Source organism: Salmo salar, chromosome 09 (genome assembly GCF_965601325.2).
Source record: "Salmo salar chromosome 09, fSalSal1, whole genome shotgun sequence".
NCBI classification, from domain to species: Eukaryota; Metazoa; Chordata; class Actinopteri; order Salmoniformes; family Salmonidae; genus Salmo; species Salmo salar.
In genome coordinates, this window is record NC_138299.1 from 74,975,867 (window position 1) to 74,998,897 (window position 23,031).

Below are 23,031 nucleotides of genomic sequence, written 5' to 3' on the forward strand. Positions count from 1 at the left end.
CTGAAGCCCAGTGTGAAGTGTGCTCTTCAGACAGGGGTCTGCTGCGGAACAGTGGGAGGATTAGAGCCTATGACTGTGCTCTTTAACCTGGATGGGTCTCTGTAGCAGAGACTGTGGTACCAATGGGTGCCATGCTCAAGGCTCCAGGGTGGCTAGCAATCATGCAACTGTCTGCTAGAAAGGGAGTGGGTAGATTATGAAGCAATGTGAATTTTAGGGGGGAGGTTTTCTGTTTTGGCATTGCTTGTGTTTTCACTTTCAGTCAATCAGAGTCAAATCCTTCAGGACACACCCCTTTTATATGATTAAATACTGTCTCAGCCTAGGGAGTTGTTCTGTCTTCCTCATGGCTTTACCCCTGCATTCACTTTACCGGGGTGTGGCAGAACATGTGACATAGAGACACAATGGAAACATTTGTGAGGTGAGTTTTATTTTCAGTCATATAGCAGTTATAACCACAGTAACTGAACAGCTGACAGTCCTGTCTGGCTTAAAAGCTCACCTGGCTATGAATGACTGTAACGATGTGCGCTGAGAGTCGGGAAGCAAGTTCAGGGAGTGAGTGTTTTAATAAAATAAACGGAAAATAATACAAAACAAGAAACACTAACAGCACACAGACATGAAACAGAAACAATGACGCCTGGGGAAGGAACCAAAGGGAGTGACATATATAGGGCAGGTAATGGAGACCAGGTGAGTCTGATGACGCACAGGTGCGTGTAACGATAGTGACAGGTGTGCGCCATAATGAGCAGCCTGGTGACCTAGACGCCGGAGAGGGCGCACATGTGACAATTACTTTTCTTGCATTGGAAGAAGGACACTTTAATGGTGAGCCAAGACATTTTTCCTAGAAAGCTTTGAATGTCACATGATTATTCATTGTTGTTGAGGCATTTTCCCCCATCAAGGTGACTTTGTCAGCTTCAGAACATACCTTTCAACAGGATTCAACTTCACGTGAAAAGTTCAGTACTTAACAATGCAACATCACGTTGCCAATGTGAGAATGTATACCACTGCTGTTCAAGCATGTTTAGCCCGAGATAACGATTGACTAAGAATTATGAAAACATCAATACCACTTAGGATTTTCCTCCTAGCAATTGCCTCCTAGCATTAGAAACCATTAATTAAAATATATGATAAAGGCAGTAGTAATAACCAGGGGACGTGTAAAGGCAGTAGTATTAACCAGGGGATGTGTAAAGGCTGTAGTATTAACCAAGTGATGTGTAAAGGCTGTAGTATTAACCAGGGGATGTGTAAAGGCTGTAGTATTAACCAAGTGATGTGTAAAGGCTGTAGTATTAACCAAGTGATGTGTAAAGGCTGTAGTATTAACCAGGGGATGTGTAAATGCTGTAGTATTAACCAGGGGGTGTAAAGGCAGTAGTAATAACCAGGGGACGTGTAAAGGCAGTAGTAACAGCCAGGGGACGTGTAAAGGCAGTAGTAATAACCAGGGGATGTGTAAAGGCAGTAGTAATAACCAGGGGATGTGTAAAGGCAGTAGTATTAACCAGGGGATGTGTAAAGGCAGTAGTAACAGCCAGGGGACGTGTAAAGGCAGTAGTATTAACCAGGGGATGTGTAAAGGCTGTAGTATTAACCAGGGGATGTGTAAAGGCTGTAGTAATAACCAGGGGACGTGTAAAGGCTGTAGTAATAACCAGGGGATGTGTAAAGGCAGTAGTATTAACCAGGGGATGTGTAAAGGCAGTAGTAACAGCCAGGGGACGTGTAAAGGCAGTAGTATTAACCAGGGGATGTGTAAAGGCTGTAGTATTAACCAGGGGATGTGTAAAGGCAGTAGTATTAACCAGGGGACGTGTAAAGGCAGTAGTAATAACCAGGGGACGTGTAAAGGCAGTAGTATTAACCAGGGGATGTGTAAAGGCAGTAGTAACAGCCAGGGGACGTGTAAAGGCAGTAGTAACAGCCAGGGGATGTGTAAAGGCTGTAGTATTAACCAGGGGACGTGTAAAGGCTGTAGTAATAACCAGGGGACGTGTAAAGGCAGTAGTAATAACCAGGGGATGTGTAAAGGCAGTAGTAACAGCCATGGGACGTGTAAAGGCAGTAGTAATAACCAGGGGATGTGTAAAGGCAGTAGTAATAACCAGGGGACGTGTAAAGGCAGTAGTAATAACCAGGGGACGTGTAAAGGCAGTAGTAATAACCAGGGGATGTGTAAAGGCAGTAGTAATAACCAGGGGATGTGTAAAGGCAGTAGTAATAACCAGGGGATGTGTAAAGGCAGTAGTAACAGCCAGGGGACGTGTAAAGGCAGTAGTAACAGCCAGGGGACGTGTAAAGGCAGTAGTAACAGCCAGGGGACGTGTAAAGGCAGTAGTAATAACCAGGGGACGTGTAAAGGCAGTAGTAATAACCAGGGGACGTGTAAAGGCTGTAGTATTAACCAGGGGATGTGTAAAGGCTGTAGTATTAACCAAGTGATGTGTAAAGGCTGTAGTATTAACCAGGGGATGTGTAAAGGCTGTAGTATTAACCAGGGGATGTGTAAAGGCTGTAGTATTAACCAAGTGATGTATAAAGGCTGTAGTATTAACCAGGGGATGTGTAAAGGCTGTAGTATTAACCAAGTGATGTATAAAGGCAGTAGTAATAACCAGGGGATGTGTAAAGGCAGTGTTAATAACCAGGGGATGTATAAAGGCTGTAGTATTAACCAAGTGATGTGTAAAGGCTGTAGTATTAACCAGGGGATGTGTAAATGCTGTAGTATTAACCAGGGGATGTGTAAAGGCAGTAGTAATAACCAGGGGACGTGTAAAGGCAGTAGTAACAGCCAGGGGACGTGTAAAGGCAGTAGTAATAACCAGGGGATGTGTAAAGGCAGTAGTAATAACCAGGGGATGTGTAAAGGCAGTAGTATTAACCAGGGGATGTGTAAAGGCAGTAGTAACAGCCAGGGGACGTGTAAAGGCAGTAGTATTAACCAGGGGATGTGTAAAGGCTGTAGTATTAACCAAGTGATGTGTAAAGGCTGTAGTATTAACCAGGGGATGTGTAAATGCTGTAGTATTAACCAGGGGATGTGTGAAGGCAGTAGTAATAACCAGGGGACGTGTAAAGGCAGTAGTAACAGCCAGGGGACGTGTAAAGGCAGTAGTAATAACCAGGGGATGTGTAAAGGCAGTAGTAATAACCAGGGGATGTGTAAAGGCAGTAGTATTAACCAGGGGATGTGTAAAGGCAGTAGTAACAGCCAGGGGACGTGTAAAGGCAGTAGTATTAACCAGGGGATGTGTAAAGGCTGTAGTATTAACCAGGGGATGTGTAAAGGCTGTAGTAATAACCAGGGGACGTGTAAAGGCTGTAGTAATAACCAGGGGATGTGTAAAGGCAGTAGTATTAACCAGGGGATGTGTAAAGGCAGTAGTAACAGCCAGGGGACGTGTAAAGGCAGTAGTATTACAGCCAGGGGATGTGTAAAGGCTGTAGTATTAACCAGGGGACGTGTAAAGGCAGTAGTATTAACCAGGGGACGTGTAAAGGCAGTAGTAACAACCAGGGGACGTGTAAAGGCAGTAGTATTAACCAGGGGATGTGTAAAGGCAGTAGTAACAGCCAGGGGACGTGTAAAGGCAGTAGTAACAGCCAGGGGATGTGTAAAGGCTGTAGTATTAACCAGGGGACGTGTAAAGGCTGTAGTAATAACCAGGGGACGTGTAAAGGCAGTAGTAATAACCAGGGGATGTGTAAAGGCAGTAGTAACAGCCAGGGGACGTGTAAAGGCAGTAGTAATAACCAGGGGATGTGTAAAGGCAGTAGTAATAACCAGGGGACGTGTAAAGGCAGTAGTAATAACCAGGTGACGTGTAAAGGCAGTAGTAATAACCAGGGGACGTGTAAAGGCAGTAGTAATAACCAGGGGATGTGTAAAGGCAGTAGTAATAACCAGGGGATGTGTAAAGGCAGTAGTAACAGCCAGGGGACGTGTAAAGGCAGTAGTAACAGCCAGGGGACGTGTAAAGGCAGTAGTAACAGCCAGGGGACGTGTAAAGGCAGTAGTAACAGCCAGGGGACGTGTAAAGGCAGTAGTAATAACCAGGGGACGTGTAAAGGCTGTAGTATTAACCAGGGGATGTGTAAAGGCTGTAGTATTAACCAAGTGATGTGTAAAGGCTGTAGTATTAACCAGGGGATGTGTAAAGGCTGTAGTATTAACCAGGGGATGTGTAAAGGCTGTAGTATTAACCAAGTGATGTGTAAAGGCTGTAGTATTAACCAGGGGATGTGTAAAGGCTGTAGTATTAACCAAGTGATGTATAAAGGCAGTAGTAATAACCAGGGGATGTGTAAAGGCAGTGTTAATAACCAGGGGATGTATAAAGGCTGTAGTATTAACCAAGTGATGTGTAAAGGCTGTAGTATTAACCAGGGGATGTGTAAAGGCTGTAGTATTAACCAGGGGATGTATAAAGGCAGTAGTAATAACCAGGGGACGTGTAAAGGCAGTAGTAACAGCCAGGGGACGTGTAAAGGCAGTAGTAATAACCAGGGGATGTGTAAAGGCAGTAGTAATAACCAGGGGATGTGTAAAGGCAGTAGTATTAACCAGGGGATGTGTAAAGGCAGTAGTAACAGCCAGGGGACGTGTAAAGGCAGTAGTATTAACCAGGGGATGTGTAAAGGCTGTAGTATTAACCAGGGGATGTGTAAAGGCAGTAGTATTAACCAGGGGACGTGTAAAGGCAGTAGTAATAACCAGGGGACGTGTAAAGGCAGTAGTATTAACCAGGGGATGTGTAAAGGCAGTAGTAACAGCCAGGGGACGTGTAAAGGCAGTAGTAACAGCCAGGGGATGTGTAAAGGCTGTAGTATTAACCAGGTGACGTGTAAAGGCTGTAGTAATAACCAGGGGACGTGTAAAGGCAGTAGTAATAACCAGGTGATGTGTAAAGGCAGTAGTAACAGCCAGGGGACGTGTAAAGGCAGTAGTAATAACCAGGGGATGTGTAAAGGCAGTAGTAATAACCAGGGGACGTGTAAAGGCAGTAGTAATAACCAGGGGACGTGTAAAGGCAGTAGTAATAACCAGGGGATGTGTAAAGGCAGTAGTAATAACCAGGGGATGTGTAAAGGCAGTAGTAATAACCAGGGGATGTGTAAAGGCAGTAGTAACAGCCAGGGGACGAGTAAAGGCAGTAGTAACAGCCAGGGGACGTGTAAAGGCAGTAGTAACAGCCAGGGGACGTGTAAAGGCAGTAGTAATAACCAGGGGACGTGTAAAGGCAGTAGTAATAACCAGGGGACGTGTAAAGGCTGTAGTATTAACCAGGGGATGTGTAAAGGCTGTAGTATTAACCAAGTGATGTGTAAAGGCTGTAGTATTAACCAGGGGATGTGTAAAGGCTGTAGTATTAACCAGGGGATGTGTAAAGGCTGTAGTATTAACCAAGTGATGTATAAAGGCTGTAGTATTAACCAGGGGATGTGTAAAGGCTGTAGTATTAACCAAGTGATGTATAAAGGCTGTAGTAATAACCAGGGGATGTGTAAAGGCAGTGTTAATAACCAGGGGATGTATAAAGGCTGTAGTATTAACCAAGTGATGTGTAAAGGCTGTAGTATTAACCAGGGGATGTGTAAAGGCAGTAGTAATAACCAAGTGATGTATAAAGGCAGTAGTAATAACCAGGGGATGTATAAAGGCAGTAGTAATAACCAGGGGATGTGTAAAGGCAGTAGTAATAACCAGGGGATGTGTAAAGGCAGTAGTAATAACCAGGGGATGTATAAAGGCAGTAGTAATAACCAGGGGATGTGTAAAGGCAGTAGTAATAACCAGGGGATGTATAAAGGCAGTAGTAATAACCAGGGGATGTGTAAAGGCAGTAGTAATAACCAGGGGATGTATAAAGGCTGTAGTATTAACCAGGGGATGTGTAAAGGCAGTAGTATTAACCAAGTGATGTGTAAAGGCAGTAGTAATAACCAGGGGATGTGTAGTGGCAGTAGTTATAACCAGGGGATTCTGTATGGTAGCTAGTCTCACCCCTGCCATGAGCACTGTGCGTCCTTGAGGAACAGCCACAACATGGTAAACCACTGCAGTAGTGTGTGTCTAGGGGGGGAGTGGACGTTGACACATGGCTTCCCAGCCGTCCCTACTTGGTATATGAGAGGGCCTGCACCATCCAGAAAGAGCTGGAGTGGAGGGGCTAAGGGGCTGAGCAGGCCATCCATCACATCCTGCCTGCCTGGCTCCTCAGTGGCCCACTGCCTTTAATAACCACAAGTGCTGCCTCCTCAATGACACTCAATGGATCCTTCCACTCCTTAAGACACGTTCTCTGTCCAGCTCTCTCCTATTAAACATTTATAGACAATGTGCTTTTATGCTATGGAAATATGCATATCAAAGATTATGAGGAATTTTATTTAGGCTAATCTCTGTCTCGGTCAGACAAGTCTAAACATGCATGTGCTGAAAAGGAGGCATTCCACTCAAGTGGGTAGAGTTTGTTTTGTACAGAATTTCAATATAGGACACTCTTGACCTTCATCTGAAGTAGTCTCAGGTCAGATTGATTATTTGTAGAGCCATGGAGCCTGGTCATGTGAATTCCCAAATAGTGTAACTGGGACAGAACTTTGGTTATGCTTCCTCCTCCCAGCCACAAGATCCATGACCCTTATCCATTACAAGATGAGGGATCACTTGAGTAACAAGAAAGAAAGGCGAGAGACTGGGCCGTCCTGTTTGACCTCAGGCTGTGTGTGTGTGTGTGTGTGTGTGTGTGTGTGTGTGTGTGTGTGTGTGTGTGTGTGTGTGTGTGTGTGTGTGTGTGTGTGTCTGTGTGTGTGTGTGTGTGTGTGTGTGTGTGTGTGTGTGTCTGTGTGTGTGTGTGTGTGTGTGTGTGTGTGTGTGTGTGTCTGTGTGTACACCAGCCACTGTGTAATTGGTCAGCCCTCGGTTTGGTCTCCGAGTGTTTTGCCTGAGCTAGTGCGACATCAGCAGTCTTAGTCCCCCTCCACTCCTCCTCTAATCCTCCTCTCCCCCCTCTTCAGGAATCGACGGAGGCAGGCTGAACGCCTCTCCTCCTCTCTGCCGAGCTCCCCTGTGCCTAGTCACACCACTCCCCCTCAGTTTGCCACACACACACACACACACACACACAGATCCACTGACTGTGTGCCGGGGATGTGGAGCTCTGGTTTCAGTCATGCTGCAGGCAGCCAGCACAGCTGTTGGGTTTGAGGTTCTCGTTTGCATGCGGTGGCTGCCGACCGGCCAGGGTTCTTGACAACGCTGATATCAGCTTCTCAGGTAGGTGGAACAAAGCTAATGACGAACAAGATAAAGAATCTGTCTGCTCTTTCACCTTGCTGACCTCTCAACGGGGTCAGAGAGGAGTGCTGGGACCTGTGAATGCAGGGAATCTGATCTTAACCATGTGACAAAGTAGAACAAGAAATGGTGGCATGTAAACACATCTCAGTATTTGCATCTGTAATGTTGGAGAGGCACTCCTACTCAGTGTACTTAGTAAACACAGGAGGCTGGTGAGGGGAGGATGGCTCATTAAAACGTACGGAACAGAGCAAATGGAATGGTGTCAACGTGAAACCATGTGTTTGATGTATTAGATACCATTCCACCGATTCCACTCCAGACATTACCACGAGCCCGTCCTCCCCAATTAAAGTGCCACCAACCTCCTGTGTTTGTAAGGTGTTCATATATGCTTGTTAGTATGTTTGCAGTTTGTGGGTTTTACGATTCATTTGACGAGAGTGTTGACTGAAACGTACAAATCGGCTCCTTTTCTTTGCACATGTGTCGATTTTGTTGCCAAAAGACTTGTTGCCGAAGAATGCATTTATAATCAGCCTCCTAAAGAGAGGGAATTAGTGGAGAGATTAGAAGCCTCACAGAGGGATGGAGACCTCTGCTGATTGGGCACGAGGGGGTCATTAGTGATGGGGATTGCATTTCTGCCCAGTTCATTCAGAGTTCTCATTCTCTCCCAGTGCCATGCTTTTGTTCCTACCATTAGCACGGTTTTCACTTTTAGTCATTTTTCTCCTTTTCTCGCCTCATTTCATTTCCTTTAGTTCCTCAGGAAACCGGCTGAGAGGAAACAGCTGTGGCTGGCCTCCATATTGTTGCCGCTCTGTGGATTTGTAATTTCCTGTTGTGCCGGTCGGTATGAGTAGGAAAAGTACCAACTCTAACGGCAGACCTCTTTGTGCTCCCCTCAACAGAAATCCAGGATGAAGACATGAGGAGGAGAGGACGAATAGTGGATCAGGGTTTCAACCTCACCCCTTTCAATGGATTCAGTCTGGGATGTTTGCCCTCTTATGAAATAAACTAAGCAGGCACTTCCTTTCTGGGATCAAGAGTGAGTGCAGGAACAGAGAAAGTTGGACAGTGGAACAAAGGAAGTTGAACTTGCTAGATAGCTATTCCAGCCAGTGGCCATGACAGAGCCCAATGTCCCCAACAGTAGCAGCAGCATCAGCAGTGCTGGCCTGGCATGGGCAAAGATGTGTAAGGACTGTGGCCAGCAGCATGAAGGGGGCCAGGAGAACCACCTGTATGAGTACCAGGACGAGGTAGATGATGAGCTGGTGTGCCACATCTGTCTGCAGCCCCTGCTGCGGCCCATGGACACGCCGTGCGGACACACTTACTGCTTCCAGTGCCTCAGCAGCTTCCTGAAGGAGCAGGACTTCTGTCCCGTGGACCGCCAGCGGCTGCAGCTGCACCAGTGCCGGCCCTCCAGCCTGCTGGTCAGGAACCTGCTGGACAAGCTGACCGTGCTCTGCCCGCACCACGCTGAGTGCCAGCAGCAGATGCAGCGCTGCGAGCTGCAGCCCCATCTGCACAACAGGTAAAGAGGGTTATGGCCGGGGCACATGTAAGCGGGAGATGGAGATGAGAAAGATATTTTGTTTAGAGTTAAGCTTAAAATGTCTGCTTTACAGCAACAGTAAAAAGCCAAAATAGGAACTGTCTTTTTACACTGGTTTAAATGTGTCTATTTCTCTCTGCCTGAATTTTTGTATGCCTATGTCTGACATGTATTTTCCTACGCAATTAATTTAGAGTTAATGGGTACACAGGCCTGTCAAATGTTAACCTAACATGGATACACTGGCCATAAGTCAGACACATTTAGACTTCAATGAAATAGCTTTAATTACATAGTACCTGGACTCGAAGGAGAGGTTCAGTCTCAAATATCATACCCTCTGGGAGGAGTGTAATTTATGGATTAGTCTTCCCTTTCATCACGTGGCCAGTGTGGTGCTTATCATCTTAGTGGTTAGCGAGCAACAATGACGCAGTCAGTAGTGGGTAAAGGTTGTTTTGTGATAGCTGGTCATGCTGCAGCCATCCACCCAGTGCAAACAGAGAGGAGGCAAAGTTCAGACAGCAGGACCAGCAGCAGTAGCTCTCTCTCTGACTTAATCACACTCGACCTGTCCCCCCCTCAGACTCCCTGCAATGCAGTAAAATAGCCTCCTCATCTGCATAGCTCCTGTCCTCTTCCCATAGTCTCTCTCTCTCTCTTTAACTCCCTCACCAGTCACTAAATCTATTCATTTCCACACCTCTAGCTTGAGCCCCATTTGGCGTTTTAGAATGATCCTCCTCACTGAAACAAATGAATAAACATCAATCGTACTCTCTTTTTTTCTGGTCAATACTTTAGGTTACCTTCACTGACTGTTTTGGACAAATGTCATGAGTTGTTAAATAAAAGGACTGTTGAAGGTTGACCTCTCTTTTTCTCTACCTCATCTTCTTTCTCTTTCTCCCACTCCTCCCTCTCTCAGATGTCCTGTTTTCAGAAGGCTGAAGGAGGAGGCGGAGAGGAGGAAGAGACCCCACCGGAAAGCCCTTAAGGGGAACAGGGGCGAGGGGGAGTTGGATGCTGATGCCAAACACACCCCTACGATGACTCGCACCCCCACCCGGGGTGTCCTGCCAGAGCCTGGCCTCATCAACCCCGCCTTCGAAGAGAGCGAGGAGGGTAAGATGTCACTCACTCCCTACTCTGCCCACACCGCAAACAGTTAGACGTCACACTGACGTCACTATGTCTGAAGTCTGATTTTATGTGTATGATAATGATAGTCTGTCAGTCTGAGTAAATAGCAGTGAGCTCCCATTGAAAACATTTTAACTTTTTAAGAATGGAAAAATCTATATCAGTTTAGGGCTGTGGCGGTCACGAAATGTTGTCAGCCGGTGATTGTTAAGCAAATAACTGCCGGTCTCACGGTAATTGACCGTTAATTAACATAAACACATTTTACATTTCCTGGCTTCCACACACAGCCTACAAGCCACTGATGCAGACCTTAGGAACATCTACATTTTAAAATATCTAATAAATCTATGTAATATAGCCTACACCTTCACAATAAATCTATGTAATATAGCCTACACCTTCACAATAAATCTATGTAATATAGCCTACACCTTCACAATAAATCTATGTAATATAGCCTACACCTTCACAATAAATCTATGTAATATAGCCTACACCTTCACAATAAATCTATGTAATATAGCCTACACCTTCACAATAAATCCATTATTTATTTTAGACAGGTCTAAAGAGTCATGATATGAAGAAAATGTAGTCTATTTCAGATTAACAGAATAGCATACTCAGTTGTCCTTATGCTAGTCCCTATCTGGCTATGCCATATGGCTGTGGGATACACTACTTCATTTAGCAGACAAGATTTGCTTAGAATTCCGTGGCATTATTTTATATAATTTTATAGTATGAAGAATACAATTGAACAAAGCTGAATAAAATAGAAAGGATATGCCCCCTAAAAAAATCCATTCCTTTTGCAGCCAGTGGCCGTTGTGCCCTTGGGCTAAATATAATAATTATAATTCCCTTATCCCTGAGTGCTGCATGCTCCGAAGCACCTCACACTCACATGGCTCTCCATCACGTGATCGGGTCTTTCTCACAGGCTACAAGTGAAGACAGACACATCGGGGACGCAACTGCGCACGTCCTTATCCAATTCCGAGGTGCATATTGAAGATATTGGAAGAACTGTCCACATTTACTTTTCGTCAGTCAACAAGATGAGTAGACCTAACGAACATCAACAGCACTAGCCTATGTCAATCTACTAACCTCCATAGTACAAAAGTTGACCAATTCTGTGCGAGAAATAAATATTCCAAACATAGTCTGGGACAGTTGTGGAATGCGCTAGATCCCAAATTAATACAACCACTAGCATAAAAACAAAACTTTTTTACGCAACGTTGATAAACTATTAGGCTATTTCCTCACTTAGCGCAGCAATGCGCACACGACTATGATTCAGTTGCAAAAAAAGGTATTGTTTTTTGCCTTAAACTGGGCTAATATTGTCACCCATCAGACTATTCTTGATTTAATCTCATCTTTACATACAGTATATTATTTTGTATATGTGTGAAATTTGTTTTGATTTACAATGGACCATTATCATGCACCTGTCTCGGAACAGGGACAGGGAAAAAATACATATAAGCTATGCACTTGAATAGCGAATGGAGGACACTTTTCCCGTGGGTCATTTTCATGCAAGCCAGGTAGGCTATACTCCTGTTGTAAAGAAAAGCAATTTGCTTCATATTAGTAAAGTTGAGAAATAAATATAGTAGTCCTAGCCAATAGAAAGCTGATGGCCATCACTCCGTTTTTTTTCACGCAATTGCATAGCCTATAGAAATGTAGCGCAACATGAGCTCATGGGCTCTCATGAAGTGTTTGATTTGATTTTCGATTACATTTGCGTTGATGTCAGAGTGATTAGAGGGAAAATAGAATGCTGAAAACCAGGCAGTTAGCAAGTTTGGTAGGCTACTGATGACCATCAACAGCATCAGAGCTTGGAGAAGCCTAATTACAGTGACTACATGTGCACTTGGAATTTGACTGCCTTTGTGACTCGTGACCGCCGGTGTGGCGGTAATACAGTCACCGTACCAGCCCCAACAGTGTTAATTGGGTCAACAAAGATGTAAGGAGTTTATGAACGACCCAAGGGAACGGAAATGAGCGGAAACAGTCTGTCAGATGTGTTGACTTTAGGGAAAATCCCAAACCCCTTTAATGTGGCCATCCCTGGCAAGAGAGCTGTCTAAGCTGGAGAAGAGGAGTATTGCTGACATCGTTAATTTAGCTGGGGGCTTTGGATTTCAGACACTCAGGCCAAATCATCGTCTGAACCTTAAGAACGTGTATCAACCAGTCCTCCTATAGCTCCTCCCACCAGCCTCCTCTGGTATCAAATCTAAACTCTGTCTGGTCTAGCCTTAGAACCCCTTGAGGCATTTTGTAATCCAGTACCATGGAACGAAGTCCATCAAAACAAAGTTACCTGGCAACTGGCGATTGATATCACAGAAATGATTACCTCATCGTGAGTGTTTCTTGGGGAATAGGTTGCTACCTGCCCTACTTGATTCAAAACCAGGGCTGTGTGTTGGAATCGGACACACAATAAAAGGCAACCATGGAGCATTGATGAAATGTGTTTGAGCATATATGAATCTGTGTGTGTGTGTCATGTTGTATGTCTCAGGTTGTTTGTCTCTATATATATATCCGTAAACACGGGCACCCTCATAGATGTCATCCTAACTAACTCGCCCTCCAAATACACCTCTGCTGTTTTCAGTCAAGATCTCAGCGATCACTGCCTCATTGCCTGCATCCGTAATGGGTCTGCAGTCAAACGACCACCCCTCATCACTGTCAAACGCTCCCTAAAACACTTCAGCAAGCAGGCCTTTCTAATCGACCTGGCCCGGGTATCCTGGAATGACATTGACCTCATCCCATCAGTAGATGATGCCTGGCTATTCTTTAAAAGTGCCTTCCTCACCATCTTAAATAAGCATGCCCCACTCAAAAAATGTAAAACTAGGAATAGATATAGTCCTTGGTTCACTCCAGACCTGACTGCCCTTGACCAGCACAAAAACATCCTGTGGCGTTCTGCATTAGCATCGAATAGCCCCAGCGATATGCAACTTTTCAAGTTAGGAACAAATATACACAGGCAGTTAGAAAAGCTAAGGCTAGCTTTTTCAAACAGAAATGTTCATTCTGTAGTAATAACTCAAAAAAGTTCTGGGACACTGTAAAGTCCATGGAGAATAAGAGCACCTCCTCCCAGCTGCCCACTGCTCTGAGGCTAGGAAACACTGTTATCACCGATAAATCCACTATAATTGAGAATTTCAATAAGCATTTCTCTACGGCTGGCCATGCTTTCCACCTGGCTACCCCTACCCCGGTCAACTGCCCGGCACCCTCCACAGCAACCCGCCAAAGCCCCCACCATGTCTCCTTCACCCAAATCCTGATAGCTGATGTTCCGAAAGAGCTGCAAAATCTGGACCCTTACAAATCAGCCGGGCTAGACAATCTGGACCCTCTCTTTCTAAAATTATCTGCCGAAATTGTTGCAACCCCTATTACTAGCCTGTTCAACTTCTCTTTCGCATCGTCTGAGATTCCCAAAGATTGGAAAGCTGCCACGGTCATCCCCCTCTTCAAAGGGGGACTGCTACAGACCTATATCTAAACTGCTACAGACCTATATCTATCCTACCCTGTCTTTCTAAGGTCTTCGAAAGCCAAGTTAACAGACAGATTACCGACCATTTCGAATCCCACCGTCCCTTCTCCGCTATGCAATCTGGTTTCAGAGCTGGTCAAGGGTCCCTCACTAGCTTTAAGCACCAGCTGTCAGAGCAGCTCACAGATCACTGCATCTGTACATAGATGGTCTGTTTACAGATGGGCTATCTACCTACCTCATCCCCATACTGTATTTATTTATTTATCTTGCTCCTTTGTACCCCAGTATCTCTACTTGCACATTCATCTTCTGCACATCTACCATTCCAGTGTTTAATTGCTATATTGTAATTACTTCACCACCATGGCCTATTTATTGCCTTAACTTACCTCATTTGCACTCACTGTATATAGACTTTTTGTTTTCTTTGTTCTACTGTATTATTGACTGTATGTTTTGTTTATTCCATGTGTAACTCTGTGTTGTTGTATGTGTTGAATTGCTATGCTTTATCTTGGCCAGGTCTCAGTTGCAAATGAGAACTTGTTCTCAACTAGCCTACCTGGTTAAATAAAGGTGAAATAAAAACAAATATATATATATATATATATAAACATGTGTACCTCCATGCCCATGTCCGTCCCCTCGTCTCTCCACAGAGACCCCCTTGCGGTCCAGCCTGGTGGCCGAGACCAACGTGGTGGAGATGTTTCGGGAGCAGCAGGAAGAGGAGTTGGGCCTGCGTATCGTGGGAGGAAAGGACACGCCCCTGGGGAACATAGTAATCCAGGAGATCATCCGTGACTCATTGGCAGCCCATGACGGCAGGCTGGCCCCAGGGGACCACATTCTGGAGGTGAGACAGTTTCTTCACTGTAAATAAGAGGGATAATAGGTCACCTGGAAGATATGTTCAGTCCTCTCCCCTCCTTCCCGTCCTCGTGTTACTTTAGTGCTGTTGCTGTATACTTTGAAATGATCGCCTTGACGATGGTAATGGCTGCACTTTGTGTAGATAGTGCTTGTTAGGAAGCTTTGACCTCTCCAGTCAGGATACCCCCCCCACCCCCCACCCCCCCAAAAAAACGATTCCCTTGGGTTCCCATGATCCTCAGTCAATAGAGGCATTTGTTGTTGGGAAGGCAGATATTCCATGGAAACAGGCGTGGCAGAGATGTGTCATCCAAGTATGCCCCATGAAACTGTCACCGTTTCAGGCAGAGCCCCTACTTCTAGAAGGCCAAAGTGCACATGATTGCAGACAGGCTCTGTCTGGTTTTCTTTAATGTTTTCTTTTGTTGGATAGAAAGGGCTGATTATGACACGTAGTCTAGTGACCTTTTGTCTATGGTCCAGGTTTTAAATGGGCCAAAAGGCTAGAAAAGATTACATGCTAGTGGTGATGGCGTCAGGTGTTGATGGTGTCTGGTGGTGATGGTGTCTGGCGGTGATGGCGTCTGGCGGTGATGGCGTCTGGTGGTGATGGTGTCTGGTGGTGATGGTGTCTGGCGGTGATGGTGTCTGGAGGTGATGGTGTCTGGCGGTGATGGTGTCTGGCGGTGATGGTGTCTGGCGGTGATGGTGTCTGGCGGTGATGGTGTCTGGCGGTGATGGCGTCTGGCGGTGATGGCGTCTGGCGGTGATGGCGTCTGGCGTTGATGGCGTCTGGAGGTGATGGTGTCTGGCGGTGATGGTGTCTGGAGGTGATGGTGTCTGGTGGTGATGGTGTCTGGCGGTGATGGTGTCTGGCGGTGATGGTGTCTGGAGGTGATGGTGTCTGGCGGTGATGGTGTCTGGCGGTGATGGCGTCTGGCGGTGATGGCGTCTGGCGGTGATGGCGTCTGGCGTTGATGGTGTCTGGAGGTGATGGTGTCTGGCGGTGATGGTGTCTGGCGGTGATGGTGTCTGGCGGTGATGGTGTCTGGCGGTGATAGTGATGTTGTCTGGTGGTGATGTCTCTACTTACATACAGTGCCTTCAGAAAGTATTCATACCCCTTAATTTATTATTAATTGTAGCAAATTTATTGAAAATAAAATACATGAATATCTAATTTACATAAGTATTCACACCGCTGGGTCAGAACTTTGTAGAAGCATCTTTGGCAGTGATTACAGCTGAGTCTTTCTGGGTCTCTAAGAGCTTTACACACCTGGATTGTGCAACATGCTCTGCAACATTCCATTTATTTTTTATCCTGAAAAACTCCCCAGTCCTTAACGATTACAAGCATACCCATAACATGATGCAGCCACCACTTGAAAATATGGAGTGTGGTACTCAGTAATGTGTTGTATTGGTTTTGCCCCCATCATATCACTTTGTATTCAGGACAAAAAGTTACTTTAGTGCCTTGTTGCAAACAGGATGCATGTTTTGGAATATATTTATTCTGTACAGGCTTTCTTCTTTTCACTGTCAATTAGGTTAGTATTGTGGAGTAACTACATAAAATGTTGTTGATCCATCCTCAGTTTTCCATTAAACTCTGTAACTGTTTAAAAAGTCACCATTGGCCTCTTGGTGAAAGGATGCCTGTATCTTTGTAGTGGCTGGGTATATACACCATCAGATGTGTAATTAATAACTTCACCATGCTCAAAGGGATATTCATTGTCTGCTTTTTAAATGTATACCCATCTACCAATTGTTGCCCTTCTTTGCGAGGTGTTTGAAAACCTGGTCTTTGTGGTTGAATCTGTGTTTGAAATTCACTGCTCGACTGTGGGACCTTACAGATAATTGTATGTGTGGGGTACAGAGATAAGGTAGTCATTCAGAAATCCTGTTAAACACTATTATTGCACACAGAGTCTATTCAACCTACGATGTGACTTGTTAAGACATTTTTTACTCCTGAACTTATTTAGGCTTGCCATAACAAAGGGGTTAAATACTTATTGACTCAAGACATTTCAGCTTTTCATTTTTTATTAACTTGTAGAAATCTCAAAAAATGTAATTCCTCTTTGACATTACGGCATAGGCCAGTGACATAAAATCGCAATTAAATCCATTTTAAATTCAGGTTGTAACACAACAAAATGTGGAAAAAGTCAAGGGGTGTGAATACTTTCGGAAGGCACTGTAAACCCACTTTCTTGATAGGATGGGTCTTATTTGGTTCCCTACAAATGAAAGTGGACACTAGTTGGTAGAGTAATGTGGCTATTTGTATATTCTGTGACCTTTCAGAATCTTAATGGTTTATTCAAATGGATACATTGTGGAGAGTAGATCCTGAACTATTTCAAAACAGATGTAAACAATATTCAGTGCATTCACCTGGTTTTTATCCAGAGGGTAGAACTAGGGTACAGAGATAGTACTGTATGTCTTTGAAGGGGGTTTAACAAAGATGCAGCTTCCTTTCTTCCCACGATCTTGCTCCCTCTCTCCTCCTTGGATTTCTCCTCCCCCCGGCTGTCCTGGAATGTGGCGGTACTACTGTAAACTGAGCTGACAGACCAGTTCACTCTACTCTGGCAGGGGTGCAGGACAATGCCTGAGCCCATCTCTTCCTCTGAGCTGACCAATCAAAAAGGTGGAATTTGGAATGAAAACACCTCTCATCTAACCTCACTGGCTGCCTCGGGAGCAGTAATATAACCCCACTTTTTGGGTCTTTTGTGGACGGCTGGCTAGTGGCTATAAAGAGATACTGTATGCGTGAAGGAGCGGAGATTGCGTTCCTAATTTGTTGCAATTGAATCTCTCGCTTCCCCTTGAGTTGATCCATTGATTTTAAGAAGGGCTTCACTTGGATGATGTTTGTAAAGCTAGAATTGCTCTAAAATGGGACCAACTATTTTGTACACCTACAATGCCTCAATACAAGGATACCTTTTACCTTCAGTACTCAGTTGTCTCCATAAGTCTGTCCCCAAACAATTTGATTTGCTGGTTTTAAGCATTAAACTTTCAAATAGCTCTTTGTTGACTGTTGCTGGGTGCTATCGTCCTCCATCAGCACCGGCCTGTACCCTTCCTGCTCTAAGCTCTCTGCTGGCCCCTTACACTCAGTCAGAATCTGTCCTGCTTGGTGACCTAAACTGAGACATGCTTAAACCACCTGACCAAGTCCTAAAGAAATGGGACTCCCTAAATCTTTCTCAGATTATTACCAATCCCACAAGGTATGACTCCAAACACCCAGAAAAGGCTACTCTCCTCAATGTTATCCTCACAAATAATCCTGATCGGTATCAGTCTGGTGTTTTCTGTAATGACCTTAGCGATCACTGTTATACAGCCTGTGTTCGTAATGGCTGCTCAGTGAAACAACCTGTCCTGATCTGTCATAGATGCTTGCTAAAAAACTTTAATCAGCAAGCCGTCCATCTTGAACTGGCCTCTGTAAAATGGTATAGAATCAGCTTGATCCCCTCAGTCGAAGACGCTTGGACCTTCTTTTTAAATATGTTCAGAGGTATTGTTAACAAACACGCCCCCATAAAGAAAATTACAATTAAAACAGGTTCAGCTGCTGGTTCGACCGTGATCTTGCAGAGTTACTCCACCTCAAGAATTGCATTTGGCGAAAGGCTCGGCACACGCATACTCAGGCTGACTGGCTATCGTTCAGGCAGTTCTCTCTCTGTGGGTCTAACCCCAAGAAATTCTGGAAAACGGTTAAAGACCTGGAGAATAAACCCTCCTTCTCACAGCTGTCCATGTCCCTTAATGTTGATGATGTGGTTGTTACTGACAAGAAGCACATGGCTGAACTCTTTAAATCACCACTTCATTAAGTCAGGAGTCCTATTTGACTCAGCCATGCCTCCTTGCCTGTCCAATATTTCCTCATCTCCCACCCCTTCTAAAGGAGAGACGGGTTAAAAAGGAGGCATCCCCGATGCTTCTCCCACTTTTTCCCGTGCCCCGCTACAAAGTTTCTCCCTGCAGGCAGTCACTGAGTCTGAGGTGCCAAAGGAGCTCCTTAAACTTGACCCCATAAAACCATCTGGGTCAGATGGTTTAGACCCTTTCTTCTTTAAGGTTGCTGCCCTATCAACGCCAAGCCTCTCTCTCCTTTCTGGGGAGGTTCCCATTGCTTGGAAGGCAGCCACAGTTCATCCTTTAAATAAAGGGGGAGATCAAGCTGATCCTAACTGTTATAGGCCTATTTCTATTTTGCCCTGTTTATCAAGTGTGTTGGAAAAACGTGTCAATAATCAACTGACTGGCTTTCTTGATGTCTGTAGTATTCTCTCTGGTATGCAATCTGGTTTCCACTTAGGTTATGGATGTGTCACTGCAACCTTAAAAGGTTGTCAATGATGTCACCATTGCCCTTGATTCTAAGCAATATTGTGCTGCTATTTCTATTGACTTGGCCAAAGCTTTTGATACGGTAGACCATTCCATTCTTGTGGGCCGGCGAAGGAGTATTAGTGTCTCTGAGGGGTCTGGTTAGCTAACTACCTCTCTAAAAGAGTGCAGTGTATAAAGTCAGAAAATCTGCTGTCTCAGCCACTGCCTGTCACCAAGGGAGTACCCCTAGGCCCAAGTTCGATCCTAGGGCCCAAGTTCTTCTCAATTTACAGGCAGTAGGAAGCTCTCTCATCCATTTATATGCAGATGATACAGTCTTATACTCAGCTGGCCCCTCCCTGGATTTGTGTGTAAAATGCTCCACAACAAAGCTTTCTTAGTGTCCAACAAGCTTTCTCTACCCTTAACCTTGTTCTGAACACCTCCAAAACAAAGGTCATGTGGTTTGGTAAGAAGAATGCCCCTCCTCCCACAGGTGTTATTACTACCTCTGAGGGTTTAGAGCTTGAGGTAGTCACCTCATACAAGTACTTGGGAGTATGGCTAGACGGTGCACTGTCATTCTCTCAGCACATATCAAAGCTGGAGGCTAAAGTTAAATCTAGACTTAGTTTCCTCTATCGTAATCGCTCCTCTTTCACCCCAGCTGCCAAACTAACCCTGATTCAGATGACCATCCTACCCATGCTAGATTACGGAGACATAATTTATAGATCGGCAGGTAAGGGTGCTCCCGAGCGGCTAGATGTTCTTTACCATTCGGCCATCAGATTTGCCACCAATGCTCCTTATAGGACACATCACTGTACTCTATACTCCTCTGTAAACTGGTCATCTCTGTATACCTGTCGCAAGACCCACTGGTTAATGCTTATTTATAAAACCCTCTTAGACCTCACTCCCCCTTATCTGAGATATCTACTGCAGCCCTCATCCTCCACATACAACACCCGTTCTGCCAGTCACATTCTGTTAAAGGTCCCCAAAGCACACACATCCCTGGGTCGCTCCTCTTTTCAGTTCGCTGCAGCTAGCGACTGGAACGAGCTGCAACAAACTGGACAGTTTTATCTCCATCTCTTCATTCAAAGAATCAATCATGGACAGTCTTACTGACAGTTGTGGCTGATTTGTGTGATGTATTGTTGTCTCTACCTCCTTACCCTTTGTGCTGTTGTCTGTGCCCAATAATGTTTGTACCATGTTTTGTGCATCTACCATGTTGTTGTTATGTTGTGTTGCTGCCATGCTATGTTGTTGTCTTAGGTCTCTCTTTATGTAGTGTTGTGTTGTCTCTCTTGTTGTGATGTGTGTTTTGTCCTATATTTACATTGTATTTATTTTTTATTATTAATCCCAGGCCCCCGTCCCTGCAGGAGGCCTTTTGCCTTTTGGTAGGCCGTCATTGTAAATAAGAATTTGTTCTTAACTGACTTGCCTAGTTAAATAAAGGTTTATATTTTTTTATCAATGGAGGTACCTGCAGTTTTTGTATAGCACATGTCAAAGATAAGTGTTTCCTCTATATGCATTTAGCAGCGGCGCACTGCCACTGCTAAATCGTGGCAGCCACTGCAAAAAAATATTAATTAAAATACAATTTTATTTTTTATAATAATAATAGAGCAATATATTTTTTTACAAGATCATCTTTGAGAACTAACACTCACCTATATAAAAACTAGACAGGGGTAATCTAAAATTCTAAAAATGTCATGGCAAGGTGCCCCCATTGATTTAGCCTTGTCACTTTATCCCTACCTAAATGTACATATCCACCTCAATTACGTCGTAACCCCGCACATCGACTCAGTACTCCCTGTATATAACCAAGTTATCGTTACTCATTGTGTATTTCTTCCTTGTGTTATTATTATACATTTTCTCTCTGCATTGTTGGGAAGGGCCCGTAAGCATTTCACTGTTGGTCTACACCTGTTGTTTACCAAGCATGTGATGAATAACATTTGATTGGATTTGAATGATATCTTGAAGAGGAAAAAAGTATTTTATTTCCACTATCCATCAGCGCAGGGACCAGTCAATTCACACAGCTGTTAATAATCTGTGTATATTTAGTCCACCTGCAGTCTTACTGACCATGTGGTGTTGTGTTTGTAGGTGAATGGCGTCAGCCTGGCCTCTATCCCACACGGCCGGGCCATCTCCGTGCTGCGGCGGCCCTGCCCTCTGCTCAGACTCATCGTCATGCAGGAGAAGGGCTTCAACCCCCGTCACCCACAACGTCCTGGCCTCGAGCACCACCCGCCCCCCTCCCCCAACACGGCCACTGCCTCCCCTTCCTCTCACAGCCCCCACGGCACCGCCCACAGCCAGGGCACGGTGATCCAGGTGACGCTGGTCAAGAGGGACCGCTCGGATCCGCTGGGCATCAAACTGATCCGCAAGTCGGACGAGACTGGGATCTTCATTCTGGACCTGCTGGCGGGGGGGCTGGCGGCCAAGGACGGGAAACTATGCAACAATGACAAGGTGCTGGCCATCAACGGGCAAGATCTGAGACACGGCACCCCAGAGAGCGCAGCACAGATCATACAGGTATGTCTTATGTAGACAAGTTACAGCACGGCTATTTCACGGAGACCAAAGAATGGAAATAGGATTCATTATAATCCCTTAAAGAAACATTGACTTTTATGTTAGCAGACGTTCCCAGGATAGATTTGCTGGATGTGTATTGAATGTGAGGGCTGAACTACGTGTGTGTATAATGTGTGTCTCTGCAGGCCAGTGAGGTGCGGGTGAACTTTGTGGTGATGAGGCAGCCGGAGCCCCAGGAGGAGGGGGGCAGCGGTGGAGAGGGGCAGGGCCGAGCGGCCAGGAGGGCTCCAGAACCCCAGTACTTCAGACGCCCCTCCACCTACATGAAGGTAAACAATCTCCATCCCCGACGTTTAGAACTTACAAATCACTGTACCACAAACTGCTGTATATCTCAGTTAGTATTGTGAATGCTAGTGTAAGTTAGTGTGTACACACATGATTATAAGAGCCTGTTATGTTTACATAGTGTAAAGGTAATCATGGCACCACAGTCACACCCCAGCCCTCTGTTACCAGTCCAGACTACCTAGCACTTCCACAGAAGCCCTCCTCACTCAGACAGAGGTGAAAGGGGCCTTGGGAGCAGACGCCTGTGTCCCTGTTCCAGAGATGAAAGCCCTTCTCTGGGGCCTGCTCACTCCAGATCAAAAGGTCCAGGGTGCTGCCTCACTCTGCCGCTGCGGGGCCACCACCACGTTTTGTTTGTTTGTTGCTTTGGGTGGCAGAGGATCAAAGCTGTTGGCAGTTACCTTTCGCCTGCAGAGCCCAGGCTTTGAGTGTTGCTGGGGGGGAGGTGGGGCGGTTCGGTTCCCTGCTGGGGGAGGAAGAGGGAGGGCTCTCCTCCCCATCCCCTCCCCTCTGAAGATTTACAGTCTCTAGAGAGAGCGAGAGAGAAACAAGGAAGCCGGCAGGAGCCGTGGATTTTGACACGTACACTCCGCTAAGAGAGCCAAGTGTCGACCTCTGGGTTTGAGTCCACAGCTGCCTCTGAGATGCTGCCTCACATTGGTTTGGACAAGCGGTTTCACAAGGAATCAATTAAGTCAAAAGATCCTTCTCACTTCTAGGTAATGGAGAGGGGAAGATAATAGCGGCACAGCCCAGAAGGGATGTCGTGTCAGGCAAATTGTGCCCGTCTTCTTTGACGCCAGTCTTCTCTGTTGGCCAGAAAGAATTCTTATGAAGTAGTTTTGATCTTAAGAACAGGAAGTCAATCTGAATGGACTACTGTATGCACCTCATGACTGTAAAGAAAATTAAGGGTTCTTCCTGGTCTTTCCCAGGATCCTCCAGGGGGTTTCTCCAGCAAGGAGAAGACAGTGAGTCTGAAGAAGGAACCGAGGCTCTCCCTAGGCATCACCATCGCTGGGGGTAGGGACTGCCGCAGCCGCCTGCCCGTCTACATCACCAGTGTCCAGCCTGTCGGCTGCCTGCACCGAGACGGCACTATCAAAACAGGTACTCCTGCGATCTATGCTTTCCTACAACCACATGACAGTTTTAATCCATACCTTGACCCCATGTAGTCTGGCTAATGTTCAAATTTAAATGCCTACAGGGCTAATTATGTTAGTGATGGGGTAGACAATA

At 45.4% G+C, this 23,031-nt stretch overlaps 1 protein-coding gene across 2 annotated transcripts in view; it reads left to right on the forward strand.

Moving 5' to 3' along the window:
- The window catches only part of LOC106611747 (ligand of Numb protein X 2), a 28,708-nt gene that overhangs the window by 2,338 nt on the left and 3,339 nt on the right, over nt 1–23,031 (forward strand). Inside the window, exons 2-8 of one of the 2 annotated variants that reach the window (XM_014212287.3) lie at nt 7,048–7,306; nt 8,245–8,876; nt 9,826–10,022; nt 14,262–14,458; nt 20,998–21,435; nt 21,624–21,767; nt 22,725–22,899. In XM_014212287.3, coding sequence (XP_014067762.1) covers nt 8,464–8,876; nt 9,826–10,022; nt 14,262–14,458; nt 20,998–21,435; nt 21,624–21,767; nt 22,725–22,899 — 1,564 coding nt within the window. In that variant the 5' untranslated portion in view covers nt 7,048–7,306; nt 8,245–8,463. The remainder of the gene's footprint in view (nt 1–7,047; nt 7,307–8,244; nt 8,877–9,825; nt 10,023–14,261; nt 14,459–20,997; nt 21,436–21,623; nt 21,768–22,724; nt 22,900–23,031) is intronic. The other variant, XM_014212288.3, reaches the window with a different exon arrangement.